This window comes from Elephantulus edwardii, unplaced genomic scaffold (genome assembly GCF_000299155.1).
Source record: "Elephantulus edwardii isolate Elephantulus edwardi_28Jun2011 unplaced genomic scaffold, EleEdw1.0 scaffold00020, whole genome shotgun sequence".
NCBI lineage: Eukaryota > Metazoa > Chordata > Mammalia > Macroscelidea > Macroscelididae > Elephantulus > Elephantulus edwardii.
This window is the reverse complement of record NW_006399770.1, coordinates 9947040-9965491: the sequence shown is the minus strand read 5'-3', so window position 1 is coordinate 9965491 and position 18452 is coordinate 9947040. Positions and strand designations below refer to the sequence as shown.

Here is an 18452-nt window from a genome sequence, read left to right as displayed (position 1 = left end):
CTGTTGCCTCTGAGTAGATTTTAACTTCTAACCTTTCCACTGCTGTTATTGCTGGCCAGGGTGTCCATGTCCACAGATATTCTGTCCTCTTCTATCTTGTAAGAAGGCCTCCCTGGATTTTTATTCATTTATTTATTTTTAGGATCCAAAAGTCTTCATTGGTTTCCAAGGTTGTAAATCTCAACAGGATACTGGCCATCTTTCTACCATGTAACACCTGTGGCCTTTCTGTTAGTATCCCACCAAATAATGTGCTGCACTTGTGTACCAGGCTCTTTAGGTAAATGGAGTTTATTCCTGTATCCAATAGAACTGAATGCAATATTTGACTCACTGAAGATTCTTACTAAATATCTGCCAAATGAACTAATGAAAGAATAACAATGTGGTACTAGGGATATTGTAGCTGATGTTAGATGGATCTTGGCTGAAAGCAGAGAATACCAGAAGAATGTCTGTGTTTCATTGATTATGTAAAGGCATTTGACTGCGTGGATCATAACAAACTGTGGCTGACTCTGAGAAGAATGGGAATCCCAGAACATTTAATCGTGCTAATGCGAAACCTATACTTGGACCAAGAGGCAGTCGTCAGAACAGTGCAGGGCAACACTGCATGGTTCAAAATTGGGAAGGGTGTACGCCAGGGATGTGTCCTATCTCCATACCTTTTCAACCTGTATGCAGAGCAGATTATCCGAGAGGCAGGGCTCTATGAGGAGAAGCGTGGCATTAGGATTGGTGGACGATCTATCAACAATCTGCGTTATGCAGATGAGACAACCCTGCTCGCTGAAACTGAGGAGGACCTCATGCACTTACTGCAGAGGGTCAAGGACTGCAGCCTTCAGTATGGACTGAAGCTCAATGTCAAGAAGACAAAAATTCTCATCACTGGACCAATTGGTAGCATCAGGATGGATGGTGAAGAGATTAAGATTGTTCACAGCTTCAGTTTGCTGGGCTCCATGGTCAACACTCTTGGCACCAGTAGCCAGGAAATCAAAAAACGTATTGTGATGGGAAAGTCTGCGATTAGGGACCTCTCTAAAGTACTCAAGAGCAACAGTGTCTCTCTGGAGACTAAGGTGCACCTGATACAGGCCATGGTTTTTGTAATCACTTGTTATGCATCAGAGAGTTGGACAATGACTAGGGAGGATAGAAGGAGAATGGACGCCTTTGAGCTGTGGTGCTGGAGAAGAGTATTGAATGTACCATGAACTGCCAAGAAAACAAACAGATTCTTCCTAGAGAGGGTTAAACCAGGCTGCTCCTTGGAGGCAAGGATTCTGGGGCTTCGTCTGACATACTTTGGGCATGTTGTAAGGAGAGACAGGTCTTTAGAGAGGGACATCATGCTGGGTAGAGTAGAGGGACAGCACAGGAGGGGAAGACCCTCTATGAGGTGGATTGATTCAGTGACTGGGGTACTCGGGATGGGTGTGTCAGAGGCAATGAGATTGGCACAGGATAGAGCAGGGTTTAGGGCTGTTGTACATAGGGTCGCTATGAGTCGCAAACGACTCGATGGCACATAACAACAACAACAGGAGATATTGGACTTTGGAGTAATCACAATCAAACTTGGAACATTAACAAATAGAAATAGAAAACAAACACAAAACAAACAAACAAAAAAACACCCAACAACCCCAAAACCAACCTTAACAGCATTTAAGCAGAAAGTATCGGAGAATAGGAAAGGTTGTATTTAACTTGGGGAAATGGAGATCAGATAGGCTCATATGTAAGGTGAATAGTCTCAAGACTTTAACTATGTCTCAGCAAGATCTGGAGCAAAACACAAAGAACAAGTCTGGACAAGGGTTTCACATTTCACAATAAGAATGTAAGTGACCATGAAAGAGGATTAAGATACAGTCATGAATCTGTACTACCTAGAGAGCTCAACTCGCCTCTCCCCACTTGAACCGTAAATGCTTTGGGGGGGTGTGCTCTCAACTCCTCCAGTCTGCAGCTCCATGTCCTACCCTCTGTGGAGTTATGAGGCAGTTACCCGCAAGACAATCTTTCTGCAAATCACAGATTTTGTCCAGAAGTAACAAAAAGGAACAATCTATTTCTTGATGTCAACAAATGTCATCTTTAACCCTGGGGAGCCCCATACCTGGGTTCCACCCACCAGGCTCAGCCTCCAACAATTTCAAAGCTCCAGAGCGAGGCCCGGGAGAAAGCGCTCGCCAGCAGGTTTTCTTCCGCCTGCAGGAGGAAAACAAGCCGCCGCCGGCGAGGTGGGGCTGGGCGTGGGGTGGGGGTGCTGGTGACCGCTTCGGTCGTCCCTCTTGCGAGCGGGGAGAGCAAGGCCCAGCGCGCAGCCCCACCTCGGGGGCGTCGCCACAGCCAGCTGCCCCGCCCCCGCGCCACCGCCCCCCCAGCTGCTTATTTCTACACTCGGGCTCCTGGAACCAGCTGTCATTTGGGTTTCTGCCTGAAGAACGAAGGTTGCACGTTTGTCTCTCGGAGACTCCAGAAAGTAGGCACTGCCATGGCCCCTGTGCTCAGCAAGGACGCGGCGGACATTGAGGTACTGACTGCACTCCGGCTCGCTGGGCACTGGAAGCGGGGGCCCGGCCACTCTGTGCTGGGGAGGCCTCGTGGGTCCGTGGAAGAGTGGGAGACACGGGAAAGTTTGTCACAGTAGCTCTGCGGAGCCAGGACCCGTGAGGGCCGGCGGGGAGGGGAGTGCAAGATTGACCGGGCGCTACCATGAGGCTGCTCTTTGGGTTGGGACCTGTCAGGTTACTTCGAGGTAGGATAAGGAAGCCTGCCTTGTCACTTGCTCTGCGTGGCGGTTTCGGAAGGAGTACAGTTGTTCTAGGTGGGCTCTGCAGGATCCGCGTGGCCATCTCCAACCCAGTCTGCCCCCACGTCGCCCCGCTCGCCCCCTCGCCCCTTGTCTGCTGTTTGGGAAGTATCTGCCCTTCCCTAGCCCATGCTGCAGGATCCTGCTATTTGCAAAGACAAAGTGCAGAAATAAAAGGAGTTCTGTGTGTCACTGTAGCCTTCCCCACTAGCCTTAGGAATTGCCCTTGAAGTAGTTTCACATAGGGTAGAATAAAGCAAAGTACTGAGATGTGAAAATTGAAGTACAGGCAGAGAATATAAATAAAATAATTTCCTTCCCACCTTTAGTTTTTCATTCCCTCTTGCACTGATGGCTGTGCACTACTCTCCTGGCGAATAAGATCTACCTAAATACCGTGGTAGTTTCCGCTCAGTTCTCACAGTTTCTCTTTGTATGTGACGACGAGAAGCAGTGACTGAGACGTAGAAACCAGTGTACACGTATTTGAGCTAAGAGATATCACTTTTTGGTCGTTTATTTACTTTGCGTTTTTGTTTTGAATCTTCTACTCTGGCTGAACACGTGTTTTTTGTTTAGAATTTTCCTTTCTTGAGTCTTTTTGGTAGCATAAGCAAAAGTTGGGAAAACCACCTGTTTGCAGCTTAGCTACTTTGGTCAACTTCTGTCTCTGCATGAAGAGAACTTTGTGTAAAGTTTGGGAAAGGTATTAGTATATTTTCTTGACGGTACTCCCTATCTTGAAAAAATTCATTTAACACGAAGAGCCAAAGTCTTTCATGTGGTTCCCTGTAGTTAATTTACTTGTGGTTTTTCTCTCTGTAAATTTACTTTTTATATTGATCTACATGATATATTTGACCCAGTGATCATTTGTATGTGGACAGGGTGAAATATACTTTTCTGTTTCTACATTTCTATATTAAATCCTTAGTTTTGGTGGTTTTCATGCAACCGGTTCTTTTATCTGATTGTGGGAGAAATGGAAGCTGGATCTTGGCCTTTGTAATTTCACAATGATCTGTTTACCTGCCTGATTTTTTTCTCCCCTCACATCTCTCTTGCAATTATCTTTGAAATCACTCCTCACTTTCCTCAGAGGAGAAAGGCCCAATGAAACACTAAATGATTAGCTAAATTTCATGTATTCTTTCAACTAAGCATTTCACTCAGCTTAATCTAATCCTATAGTATTACTAACACTCTTGTAGAGTGACATTACATGTTCTCAGCTTTTCAGTATTTCAAATATGCACACACTTTAGACAGTGACATCTTTCATTACACATAGTATCTTGTTTTTCTCTCAAAGTTATACAGATCATAAGCTAAAGTACCATGAAAAGAGCATGAAATTAATCATTAAAATATAATGCAGTCAGAAAAAATATTTTAAGCCTCCAGGAACACATCCAAGCATGGACATCTCAGTTGATCCTGTTGACTCACTAAATTTCATTTTTGTCCCAAAGAATACGAGTATATTATGAAAGCTTACTTTTCTATCATATTATAATACATACATTAGATTTGCTTTCCTTAAATCCATTAAAACTATCCTCTGGAGATTGAATTGATTGCCACCATTGTCTTAACCTCAGACACACAGAAAAGTAATTAATTTTTACAGAATTTCAGATTCTAAACCTGTATTGGTTCCTCTGTGTGTGTGTGTGTGTGTGTGTGTGTGTGTGTGTGTGTGTGTTCAGTAACTAACTACTGCAGTAGTCGAAGTTGCCTTGCAGGCTTATTTCTAAATTGCTGGTTTGATCCAAATATCACCTCAAAATATGAAGAGTTTGGGGACATGAAAATTTATCAGAAGATCACTGTAGACTTCAAAGTGAGAATATCTCTGGGATAAAAGAAAAATATAACAAAACATATGTGGGTTTTTTGTTAAGTAATTTAGTTAATACACTCAGAAAATATAATCAAAGTAATAGAAGTTAATGAGAAATAGCGGAGTTTTTGTTTCCCTCTTTGTTTCCACTGGACACATACATGTGATTTGGAGCTTCTAGTGAGAACTGCCTTGGGTTGAGATGTGCTTCTCTTCCTTTTTAAAGCGCACAACCCTGTGCACGTTTCTCTGCTTCTGTAAAACTACTTTCACATTTTTATGTACCTTCAAGTTGGAATCAACTCATTGCTGACTCTCCATTGGGTGATCAGAGGCAGTAAATGGCACAGGAGGTTAGATTCTTACCATTGAATCAGTAAGACAGTGTCATGATGGATGGAGAAGAGATTGAAATTGTCAACAGCTTCATCTTGTTTGGATTCACATCTAACACCCTTGGGAATTAAGCAATTGGGAAATAAGGAGACACATTACACTGGGAAAAATCTGTGGTTAAGGACGTTTCTAAATTATTGAGGAATAGTGATTTCCGTTTGAGGACTAAGGTATGTCTTATTCAGGCCATAGTCTTTCCAGTTACTAGCTATGTATCTGAGACCTGGACAGTGAATAAGGATGACAGAAAAAGATTTGACATCTTTGAGCTATGGTGTTGGAGAAGAGTACTTAACATCCCATGGACAGCCAAGAGAATGAACAGATATGTCTTGGAGAGGGTGCAGCCAGAGTGTTCTTTGGACGCAAGAAGGATGAGGTTTCACCTCACGTATTTTGGACATATTGCTAGGAGGTGCTATTCCTTGGAAAGGGACTTGATGTTGGGAAGGGTAGGGGGTTAACATAGGAGAGGAAGATCTTTAAGCAAATGGATTGACGTGGTGACTGCTGCAGTGGTCTCTTGTGTGTGTCAGAAAGTGTGAGGACGGCGCAGGACAGAAATGGGTTCGGGTCTTTTATTCATAGGGTCGCTATGAGTTGTACTTGACTTGATGGCACCTAACAACAAGAAGAAGGGAGCTCTGGTGATCTACTGGCAAAAAGCTGCATTGCAATCCTGAAGGCATGCAGTTCAAGTCTACCAGAGGCATGCAGTTTGACTCTACCAACTGCTCTATAGGACAAGGATGAGGAATCACCTCCTGTGTCATTTACTGCCTTTGAAAACTCACTGGAGGGACAGCTATGGGTTGATTTCATCCTGATGGTATACTACAACAACAACAACAACAACAACGAGATATCACAAGTTGAAGGCTTATTGTAAGAAAAAGGGAAAATGTTAAAACATACAAGGATATACTATTTGTGTATTAGTGCACATATAATATTCTCAAGAAAATCACTGACATTCAAATAGCACTCTAGAAGTCAGTAATAGTAGCTATGAGTTGAAAAAAAAGTTTATTTTTGTGAGTTTGATCTTTATATATAGTGTGAGTTTTCAAACTTTCTCCAGAAGATTTGGAAGAAGATGAATATAAAGCACTGGGCACTTTCCCTGTTCTTGGTAGAAATTTTATAGAATTTTATTCAATCTGAAGTGATATTTTATATAATTTCAGTGTTTACACATATAAAATGCTACTTTGGGGGAAAAACCCAATGATTTTGAAAGAATTCAGCGTTGTTCAATATCATCATGTTTTCCTCCAGTAACATGGATAATTGAGAATAGACTGTGAATCTAAATAATTTAAGTAACTAAAGAAAATGTATTCAGCTGCAGTGAGCTTTTAACTCTTCAAATACTAATGATTTTAATAAATATTTTCAGCCAAACTCAATTACTGCCTGCTATTCTATGGCTTTCACAATCATAAACCAAAGCTAATACCTTGGTTTATTAGTTGATGAGCATTAAGGAGTCAAATATTCATTTACTGTTTAATCTGAATGAAAAAGGGATTCACTCATATCATTTACTATCTATTCAGTCATAGTGGACATCTGGTTGCATAAAACTATTAATTATTTGTATTATTGTTTCTATTAATTCCATAAGATAGTTGATAATTTTATATATTAATTATCAAAATAATAATTTTTGCAAAATTTGATGATACTTTTCCAATAAATGACTTTTAGTGGATGCATTTTAAAGAGAATTTTAGAAAAAGAAAGGCCTAGTGATGACCTATTAGAGAAACGGTAGAAGAACCCATTTATCTTAATTACCTTGTTCTTTGGGAGGAAGAAGGATCTGATATCCACAGAAGATTTTGTTGCTCACAAGAAAGATACCTAGTGATTGATCAATGTAGACATATTCAAAGAAGAAGAGTTCTGGTGCCAGAGTATGTTCCTCTTTGGGCAGATGATGATAAGTTCAGGAGTTAGAACTCCTAGAACTTTCAAGGAGAAAGATTGATGGGAACTCTACTTCCATAAATATTTAGAGCCCAGAAATCTGATGGAGGGTCACTTGGCATCAGAATTGACTTGATGGCAGTGGGTATATTATAAATAGAGGCCTCTAGATAGTAAAAATTGGCAGCCAGTCCCACACAAACCCCCAAACATCCAAACAAAACAAAAAGTTAAGGCTAAGTGTGTAAGAAAGAATTTTTTTTTTTTTGTGGCTGTGTGTGTGTATTTAAATCTCCTTTTACTGATTGATTTTATTTGCCATCAAGTTGGCACTGATACATAGCTGACCCTCCAGTAGGTTTTCAGAGGCAGTAAATTACTTGGGAGGAGACTTCCCATCCATCTCCCATGGAGAAACTGATGGATTTGATCCTACAAATCTTATGGAGATGGTATTTTGATTTCCAGATACTTTACAAACTTTCTATATTGTATTTTATTTTTATTTTAAACCTCTCTTAAGTGTTTGAGCTCTTGAAAGTGTGATTTCTCTGCTTGCTTTTAGCTTTTGTCTAGACCACACATTGTGGTTCAAGATATTTAGCTGGGCAGTCAAAATATTACAGTGAATGCGCCTTGTCGTTTTAAGGTACTACACATAGATGGTTCGGTTTCTTTCTTTCTTCTTTTTTTTTTATGGGGGTCTTGTTTTTAATTTTACCGCTTGCACATCAATTCAGCTGACCAGTTTTAGTAATTAAAATTGTGAGATTAATGACTAAAGATTAATCTGTCATTAGGGAATTTTTACATTGGATTTGCTTAATCCAATCATAGAAGATGATGTTTCTTGATTGCTTAATTGCTTAAAATGTGATAATTCACACATTCTTAAGTTCTGAAGGAAAAATACACTTTTCATAGGTTCTGAAGGAAAAATGCACTTTTAGAAAGCTGAACTTAACAATGAGAAATTCGTGAGAGTACTAAAAAGATTGAGAGTCAAATGCTAAGATAGTTGGATAATCTTTTAGCAGTCATGTCTCTTATTACTTGTTTGAACATATCATTTTACAAAACTCTGTGAACAGGAAAGTCCCTGGGTGGTTAAAGGACTAACCGCTCAGCTGGTAACTAGAGGATCTACCCAGAGGTGGATTGGACGAAATCCCGACTGATCTATTTCTGGAAGATTATAGCCGTTGATAATCCTATGGATAACAATTCTACTCCGGCATATATAAGGTTGCTGTTAGTTGGAACAGTTTGCTGTTAGTTGGAACAGTTGAAAAGAGCTGCTTTGGTTTGGTTTTGCTTGTTCGTTTGATGTTTCATAAGAAAGAAACAAGGCTGAAAATCGTACCTTCCACTGACGTAAACTCGTCTAGTCACCATGGTAGAGTTTTAGTAATTAGCACAAACTAATTAGCTACAAAAATATGAAATATTGAAACTCAAGACACTGAAGTTGAAGAAACTTCTTCATTCACTCTTGCCCTTGATTGGAACTGCTTCAGATTTGGCGATGCAGCAGTTATCTGAGGCTGTAGACTATAAGGGAGGAGATGGCCCATCTTTCTTGCTAACAGCCACACTAGTGGATTCAAAATGTAAAAAAGGCACGTCCTCTGAGTTAGCAGCACAGCTCCCTGTGCACTATGACACCCAAGGGGCACTATTCTCATTGAAAATTCATTAAAAGGTTGTTCTTTTTCAGAATGCAACAGAGGGAATGCCCAGGCCTAGTGAAAGTAGTACTGGCGTGTGTGTGTGTGTTTCTGGCTATACAGGCACCGTGATAAACATGTAGCAGAACTTGCAAGCATTAAAACTTTAAAGATAGCATTATTTAATTCATATTTACCTTAATTAAGATATACTTAATAAAATATTCCTAGGACTATAAATTTATCCATGACAGGAATATTATCTGTTTCAAACTAGTCCTATTTACTTTTGGGTATAATTTACTTTTTTATCCTGTGTTTCAAGACTAAAGATGATATTTGACCTCCAACATCAATAGTGTGGTTGTTCACATATGTTTTGGAGCCAATTTTATTACTTAGATAACCATTAATAGGATTATGTCTTCCCTGTGGTTTGTAATTATGACTTCTTCTATTGGATTTAATTAAAATATTACACTAGTAGATGCAAACATCAGGATATAAATCAGCAGTTTTACCTTTTAAACTTTTCACTATAGATATTTATTTATTGATGTTGAGGAAGAAATTATTTTGTACAGTTTATTAATATTTTGTGTTGTTGTTGATTGCCTTCGAGTCAAGCACGACTCATAGTGACCCCATGAACAAAAGGCCTGAAGCCCATCTTCAACCATTCACATTTATCAAAGTTCGTAGAGTTTATGGAGGCATGTTATTTAGGAAGTGGATGCCACTTGTGCTTCCAAACCTGTCATAGTATGTTATTGTTGTTGTGTGCCATTGAGTCACCTATGATGCATAGCGACCCTATGTACAGCGGCTCTTAACCCTTCCTTGTCCTGAGCCAGTCTCACCAACTCAGACACACTAACCTCCATTGCTTCAGTTACTATATCAATCCATCTCATCTGATGTCTTCCTTTCCTTTGCTGTCCATCCACCCTACCAAGCATGATGTCCTTCTCTAATGACTGATCTCTCCTGACCACGTGCACAAAGTGAGTGAGTTGGAGCTTCAAAATTCTAAGCTCAAGAAGAGACTTGGTTTCATCCTCTCCAACACAGACCTATTTGCTTTCTTAGCAGTCCACGGTATGTTCAAGACTCTTCTCCAGCACCACAACTCGAAGGCATCTATCCTTCTTCTGTCTGCCTTAGTCATTGTCCAACTCTCTGAAGCATAACAAGTATTTGAGAAGATCATGGCCTGGATTTGTCACACCTTCGTTGTTGCTCTTCAGCACTCTGGAGAGGTCCATGACAGCAGATTTTCCCAATGCATTTGGTCTTTTGATTTCCTGACTGCTGGTGTTAAGAGTGTTGATTGTGGGATGGAGCAAACTGTAATTGGTAACAACCTCAATCTCATCTCTTATCTATTAGGGTGCTGCCAATTGGCCCAGTGGTGAGAATCTTTGTCTTCTTGATGTTGAGCTTCAATCCTTGTTGAAGACGACAGTCGACCTTTTGCAGTGAAAGCTTCAGGTCCTCCTCAGTTTCAGCAAGCAAGGTTGTGTCACCTGCATATTGTAGGTTGTTAATGAGTCTTCCTCCAATCCTGATGCCACACTCCTCCTCATAAAGCCCTGCTTCCCTGCATCCAACAGGATACATCCCTGACACACATCTTTCTTGATTTTGAGCCATGCAGTGTTTCCTCTATCTTTTCTGAGGACTGCCTCTTGGTCCAAGAATAGGTTTTATATAAGCATTATCAAGTGTTCTGAGATTTCCACTTTCCTCAAGGCTAGCTGCAATTAATTATGATCTGCACAGTCAAATGCCTTTGCGTAGTCAATAAAACACAGACATTCTACTGGTATGCTCTGATTTCTGCCAAGATCCATCTGACATTGGCAGTCATGTCCCTAGCACCATGACCTCTTTTAAATCCATCTTTTATTTCTAGTAGTTCTCTGAGGAGGACCGGACACCATTATTGGAAGGCCAGCCTGCACATGGGTGGGCTTCGGGGTTATTGAGAGTTCAGCCTGCAAGCAGGTAACTTTAGGGTTTAATAATTAAAGAGAAACCTTTGTCCTCATCCTGCAAATGGGCTGGGAACTTGGAGGTCTCTCTTCCTGTAAATCAAATATCTTAAGTCGTTTCGGTCTCCCAACTCCTTTCATGTGAAAAACAACATCTATCATAAAGAACAGAGTGTGTACCCTCCCTTGCTCGATTGTTTCTGTACCCACCTTTTATGATTCTATGAAAACTGAGATATGAGCTCACTGTTTATTATAATTCGATGGAAACCCTAAAAAATGAGATCATTGCTTAGACCCCTATATATTCCAATAAATGCAGCACCATGAGATTGTAGTCCCATCCTCTGTGTGTGTCTGTCTCTTTAGGTTCATTTCTTCCAGGAAAAACGGTTTTGGTTTGCAACAGTTCTCTGTCAATGTACTGTTCAAGGCTTTCCTGGATAATCTTCAGCAAGATTTTGCTAGAGTGTGATATTATTGATGCTGCTTGATAATTTCCACACTCTCTCAGGCGACTGTATTTTGGGATGGGAATAAATATGGGTCTCTTCCAGTCAGTTGTCCTCCAGATTCCTTGTCACAACTTAGTGAACAGATATAGGGCAACATGTGTTCTTGCATGGCTAGTTTCCATGTATTTTGTGTTTCAGTAAAACCAAGTTTCTTTTCAGGAGTGTGTCAAATATACACAACACTGGTTATAATCCAGGCTGTAATTTTTTTCTATGTATAATTATGGGTGAGTTATTTCTGGGATTGCCAGGTCTTCCTCTACTGTTGTTAATGTGTTCTATTGAGTTGGGACCAACCCATATCTAACCCTCCACCTGGTTTTTGGAGGTTGTTAATGGCACAAGAGGACATTGCCTATCCTTGTTCCATGGAGCAGCTGGTGGATTTGAACTACGTGCTTTCAGGATTGCATTGCATATTATTAGGTTTAATTCTACCAATTTAGTATAATAGCTGTAAGGATTAATTTTATTTTCTGGAATTCCCATTCTTCTCAGAGTTAGCCACAGTTTGTTGTGATCCACACAGTCAAATGCCTTTACATAGGCAATGAAACATAAATAGACATTCCTGTAGTACTCTTTGATTTCAGTCAATATTCATCTAACATTGGCTATAACATCCCTAGTGCCACTACCACTTCTAAACCCAGACTTTACATCTGGCAGTTCTCTGGTGATGTGCTGTTCCAGTCATTTTGGGGTAATTTTCAGCAAGATCTTGATTACATGTGATTTTAATGACATTGTTTGAATATTTCCGCACTCTGTCAAGTCACCTTTTTTGGAATGGCAACAAAATTGGGTCTCTTCCAGTCAGTTGTCCATGTGGGTGTCCTACAGATTTCTTGGCACAACCTGGTAAGTACATCCAAAGCAACATCTTTCATTGTTGAAATATGTCAATTGATAGGCTGTCAATTCCTGGGGCTTTGTTTTTTGGCCAATTCTTTCAGAGCAGCTGCAGTTCCTCCTTCATACCACAAGATCTTGATTATACATTATTTCATGAAATTCTTCTGTGTCAGTCAATTCTTCTTGGTATAGTGACTGTAAACTCCTTCCAACTTCCTGAATCATTTAATATTCTGCCCAAAGCATACTTAAGTATTATAGCTTGAGGCTTGAATTTGTTCTTTAGTTACTTCTTAAGAAATACAGGATGAGTTTTCCCCTTTTGATTTTCTGACTCTAATTTTTTGCCTGTTTCATTATAATACTATGCTTTATTTTCCTGAGCTACCCTTTGAAATCTTCTGTTCAGCTCCTGAATTTATTGATTTCTTCCCTTTGCTTTGGCTTCTCAGCACTCTAGTATAATATTCAGTGTCTTCTGTCATGTGTCTTGTCTTTTCTTTATGCTTTGTCTTTGTAATGTCCTCTGGCATTCTTCCTGGATGATATTCTTGATTCCTTCCCACAGGTCACCTGGTCTTCACTTATTAGTGTTCAAGGCCTCGAACTTGTTCCTAAGATGGTTTTCAAATTCAAGTGGGATAGATTAAAAGTCAAATTTTGGTTCCTGTGGACTTGATTTAACCTTTTTTAGCGTTAGTTTGAATTTGCATACGAGTAGTTGATGGTCTGTTCCACAATCAGCATCTGGCCTAGTTTTCACAGTTGACATTGATCTCCAATGATTCTTTCCACAGCTGTAATTGATCTGATTCCTATGTATACCACCACGTGAAATCCATGTGAATAGTCTGTGTTTTTTTTAGAAAAGGTATTTATTATGAATAAATCATTGATTGTACGGAATTCTTTCATTTTACCTACAACCTTATTTCTGTCACCACGTCCATATTTTCTGACTACTGATACTTCTACCTTGTTCTAACTTTTTCATTCATCACCGTTTATTATTAATGCCTCTTGATTGCATGGTTGATCGATTTCTGACTGCAAAAGTTGGTAAAACTCGTCTATTTCTTCTTCTTTGGCTCTGGTTGTGGGTGCATATTTGAATGATAGTGATATTCATTGGATTTCCTTATATGCATATGGATATAATCCCTTGACTCACAACACTGTATTTCAAGATGGATCGAGAAATGACACTTTTTAATTATGAAAGTATCCCATTTTTCCTCACCTCTTGATCTGCAGCACAGTAGATCATATATGATTGTTGGATTAAAAATGTTCCCTGTCAGTCCATCTCATTTTACTAATACTTTTGTCAGTATTTATGTATTCCATTTCTTAACAATCTCCAATTTCCTACATTCATGCTACTCACATTTCACGTTCCAATCACTATTGTCTGGTTACAACTGTTCCTTATCCTTTGTGTTTCCATGTTTGAGACCTCAGTCTCAGTCGCTGTATCTCCTAGCCCAAGTGTATTCTATTATATATAGGATTTTTGAAGGCCTGTCATTTTGGCAGTGATTGGCCAACCCTTCTTCCTAGTCTGTCTTAGTTTGATTACTGAGCTTTAGACCAGTATATGACAGTCAAGCATTTTAACAGAAAGGAGCAGATGAAGGACATTGTCCAATTATAGAAGTAACCAATGGATTGAGTATCATTCCCCCACCCTTGGTATGTTTGTCTTGACCCATCCCTTTCTGCACTCTACCAGCATCCACTTATACTCCCACCTATCCCATTCAACACCTCCCTCTCCCTGTCCAGCCCTTGATGTGATGGTTTTAGGTCTCAAGCCTTCTGTGCTTCTGTGATGCCCAATGCTCGGCGCTGCTGCGAGTCTCTTATGTTGTGGCCAGTCTCTTCTGAGTTTAGGAGTCTCTAAGTACGCATTCCAGGCACTAGGTTGAGGGAAGAGTTTTTTTCTCAGACAATTCTGAGGAAATGTCCTTTGCCCTGAGCTTCTGCTCCAGGACTGATTCTTGCAACTTAGTGCCTCTTCTCTTCGACATGCAGCATGACGCTGTCAGATTTGGCTAATTTCTCAGGAGAGGGTGATATCTCCTTTAGATCTGGTATATAGTGCTGTATTCCCTCAATGTCAGCTGAGCCAGTTAGGATCTGGGAGTATGGGTGTTACCTGATTTAAGGAAGGCAAAGGTGAATGTAGGTCTTGCAGCTGCTGGAGCCCAGGATCTAGTATTACAAACAGAATTCTTGTGTGTGTGGGAATTCTCTGATCTTAAATATTACTATTGCATTTATCATGTTTACTGTTTAAATGTCAACAGGCTAGAAGTATGTTTAAATTAAAGAATTAACTAGTGGTGGTAAAATCTCATTGAATCTGTTATGTAGAGAAGAATCAATTAAGTTAAAAAATTATGAAAGGCTCATTATGGAGCCTCATAAATGCTACAAGATATAGACTAGAAGAAAATGACTGTATTCCATTTACCAGTTTATAGATAATAAGGAGAATTTCTGAAACAAGGAACATTAAAGAGACATTTAATTTTGTATTTAATTTCTATTTTAAAATGTCTTTTATCAGTTAATGTATTGCTAGCTTTCTGGGTTAAGCAATGGAGAATGTTAAGGAGGTTGTAACAAGAAATCTGGAGGACAGCTATGGGGCCAACTGACTGGAAGAGATCTATATTTATTCCCATTCCAAGAAAAAAGGTGAATTGACAGAGTGTAGAAATTATTGAATAGTAGCACTAATAACATTGATATAGCACTTGTCTGTAAGTTTGCTATTCTGAGATAACTTGTAGATGGCTGTGATACTGAAGATTATGCCACTGGTGTATCAAATGCCTCAAGAGTACACATTGTGGACAGATTTTAGTAGAGCTCCCAGGTTAAAGCATGTTAGGAAACAGAATTGGCCATCTACTTCTTAAAGATCAGGCCTCTAAAAATCCTGTGAACAGGAGAGGAACATGGATAGTTGTGCTCATGGAAAACCTAATACTTGGACCAGGAAGTTGTCATCAGAACATAGCAAGAAAAATTTGCATGGTTCAAAGTCAAAAAAGTGTGTGCCAGTTATGCATCCTATCTCCATACCTTTTCAATCTATATGCGGAACAAATCATTTGAGAGGCTAGACTTTATGAGGAGGAATGTGATATTAGAGTCAGAGAAAGACTCATCACCTACCTGTGTTATACAGATGATCCAAGCTTGCTTACTGAAACAGCAAAGGACCTGACAGATTTGCTGCAGAAGGTGAAGGACTACCGTTTTCAATATGAATTGAAGTTCAATGTCAAGAAGACAAAGATTCTCACGACTGGGCCAACTGATAGCACCATGATACATGGAGAAGACATTGAGGTTGTTAATAATTACAGCTTACTTAGATCCACAATCAGCACTCCTGGCATCAGCAGTCAGGAAATAAAAGACAAATTACATTAGGAAAATCTGTTGACAATGACCTCTTGAGTGCTGAATACCACTGATGTCATTTTAGAGACTAATATGCACCTGATCCAAGCCATGATCTTCACAATTACTTGCTATGTATCGGAGTGCTGGACAAGATTACTGAACATACCATGCACTGGCAATAGAACAAACAAGTAGGTCCTGGAGAAGAAGAATCCAAGCTGTTCCTTGGAGGCAAGAATTTTGAAGCTCCATTCTCAGATATTTTGGACATGTTTTCAGAAGGGGCTACTCCTTGAAGAAGGACATTATGCTTGGAAGGATGGAGGGACAGCACAGGAGAGGAAGACCTGGACTGGATAGTTGTGTCCAGGCAGTGAAATTGGCTCAGGATAGGGCAGAGTTCAGAGCTATTAAACATAGAGTCACTATGAGTTCCATATGACTCAATGGCATGTACCTATATCAGCTTCATATTGGTGTATAGATTCCTAATACAGACAAATATATGGTTCAAATCCAGGACTTGCCCCTCAATATTTTTTATTCTTTTACTCTAGTGTAAACAGGTTGATACTTAGGCCTTTTTTCTACTTTTTTATCAAGGTCAATGTGAAGGTTAGCTTATTTCTTGGCATTCTCATTGGCATTGAGGAGGATTTGATATAACTCTTTTCTAAACTAAAATCACTATACAATAATTAAATTAGCAAATAGATAATTCCAGAGACCTCTTTGAACTAACTGGACCAAGCGTCTCTCTTCCCTAAGTAAATTATATTCTTCAAAGAAGGTTTTTTTTTTCATCTGGACTTCAAAGCGTCCCTGAACACACTTCATTTGTTTGTAAATTACTTTTTAACTCATAGGAAGGAGGAGGTTGAGGATCAACTTGTTTTGCCTCAGAAAAAGGTAAAGGGTGTCCTGTTTGAAAAATGACTCACATATTTAACTTTTTTACTAGGTTATAATAAAGCTTACCTTTTTGAGAATTTAAGCATGCTTGTACAATAGCATTCCCCTTCTCCTCGTGATAATTAAAGAGACAGTCTGTGTCCCTACCTCCCAGGTGCTTGGAAATTGATATTATGAGGGCTTATGATTGTCCCCTTGAGACTCTCCTGACTGGGCCACTTTGAAGAAAAATCTCTTCATCAATAATGAAGCCCTGAGGGCCACTTCTCAGGGGACGCACTCAAAATTACATGTCAAATCCAAGCGTGATTTATACAGATGGCGCATGTGCTGATACCTTTACTGCACTTCTTTGCTCTTATATTTTATCCCCAACCCATCTCTGATCCCCATCCCCAACACATTTTATTTTTCTATGAAAACATCATCCTACAATTTTCAACTTCTTTATTTGTCCCAATTTGATTGATTTTACTTGTCCTCAATTGATTGGTCTAAATTACATCCTTTTTTAAATGATCTTTGCAAAATTCTTTAAAAGTGATATTAAAAATTATAATTTCATGTTAAATTTTTATAAAGTATAGCTAATATGAGAACAATGTTTAAAGCTATAGCAAAACAATGCCAGCGCATCTCCTGCAATCATAATTACGTTGTGTCCAAGAGCTCTGAAACCTACCCTTTTCTGAGCCAGTCTCATTGACTCCGACACACCTAATCCCATTGCCCCAGTTACTATTTCAATCCATCATCATCTGGAGTCTTCCACTCTTTCACTGTCCCTCCTACCTTCCAAGCATTGTGTCTTTCTCCAAGCATTGGTCCCTCCTTGCCGCATGCCCAAAGTATGTGAGATGGAGCTTCAAAATCCTAGCCTCCAAGGAGAAACTTGGTTTCACCCTCTCCAAGACAGACCTATTTGCTTTTTTGGCTGCCTTTGGCATGTTCAAGAAGAAAAAAAAATACCCTGGGATTATTTGAGAAGGATAATTAAGAATAAAACTACACCCACAACCAGAAATTTTTCCAGAAAAAATACAGGAGAGAGTTTTGTTAATGTTGTTGGTACATACCGTCATGTTGATGACAATTTTTAGCATTCTATGAACAACAGATCTAAAATATGCCCTATCTTTTTTCCATCTTCATAATCTCTGATATGCTTGAGCCCACCGTTATAGACACTGTGTGACAGTCTATTTTGGTGGATTCTTCCTCTCTTTTTCTGACTAGAATGTCTCTTTTCCAGTATGTTGTCCTTTTCCAAAGATTGGCCCCTTCTGATATCATGCTTAAAGTCTGTGAGATCGATTTTCATCATCTTTGCTTCTAAGGAACACCCTGATTCAACTTCTTCCAAGATAAATTTGTTTTTATCTTTTGGCAGTTTGAGTACTCAATTGTTAGCACCACAACTCAAAGATACTGATTCTTCTTTCATCCTTTATCATTGCCCAACTTTCAGACGCATAGGAAGCAATTCAGAATTCCATGGCTTGGAGCAGTTTACCTTACTTTTTAAATAGAAATCATTGCTCTTTAGCTTTTTGTATGGGTCCTTGACAGATTTCTTCAATACAACATGTATTTTGATTTCTTGACTCATGGGTGGTGATTGTGAATCCAAGTAAAATGAAGCATAGAACATTAAGTATTTTGTTACTTACAGAAAGATCAGTGATTCAAGTTCCCTACCTACTCTCAGGGAGAAAAAAACTTTACAGTTCTCCTCTTGTAAATATTTACAACTTTGGAAAATTGATGGTAGATCATCATGAGTTAAAAAAAAACTGGAAAATACAGGCTTTGTATTTTTGTTTGGTCATTGAGTTAACACTTCAGGTTTATATATTAAAGTGATTAAAAAAATAGCAGGGCCGGTATAGGGGAAACTTCTTCACCTTCTCTCTACTCTTAAGAAAATTGGGTTATGGTAGAAGAAAGATAATTTTATTTGATGGCTCTTGTATTGCTCTTGGTTACTGACTAAAGAAACACCAATATGGTGCTCAATTATCTTATAAATTCTGGCATGTCATTTCTTATGTCTTATCTGACATGTCATTACCAAATACTTTTTCCCAGTCT

General features: G+C 39.3%; 1 protein-coding gene across 1 annotated transcript in view; it reads left to right on the top strand.

The window, feature by feature from the left end:
• Window positions 1-2376: 2376 nt before the first annotated feature.
• Window positions 2377-18452, top strand: part of DPYD (dihydropyrimidine dehydrogenase) — a 1462963-nt gene continuing 1446887 nt past the window's right edge. The window contains exon 1 of the mRNA XM_006882430.1: window positions 2377-2548. Within this exon, the coding sequence (XP_006882492.1) occupies window positions 2510-2548 (39 nt within the window). The 5' untranslated portion in view covers window positions 2377-2509. The remainder of the gene's footprint in view (window positions 2549-18452) is intronic.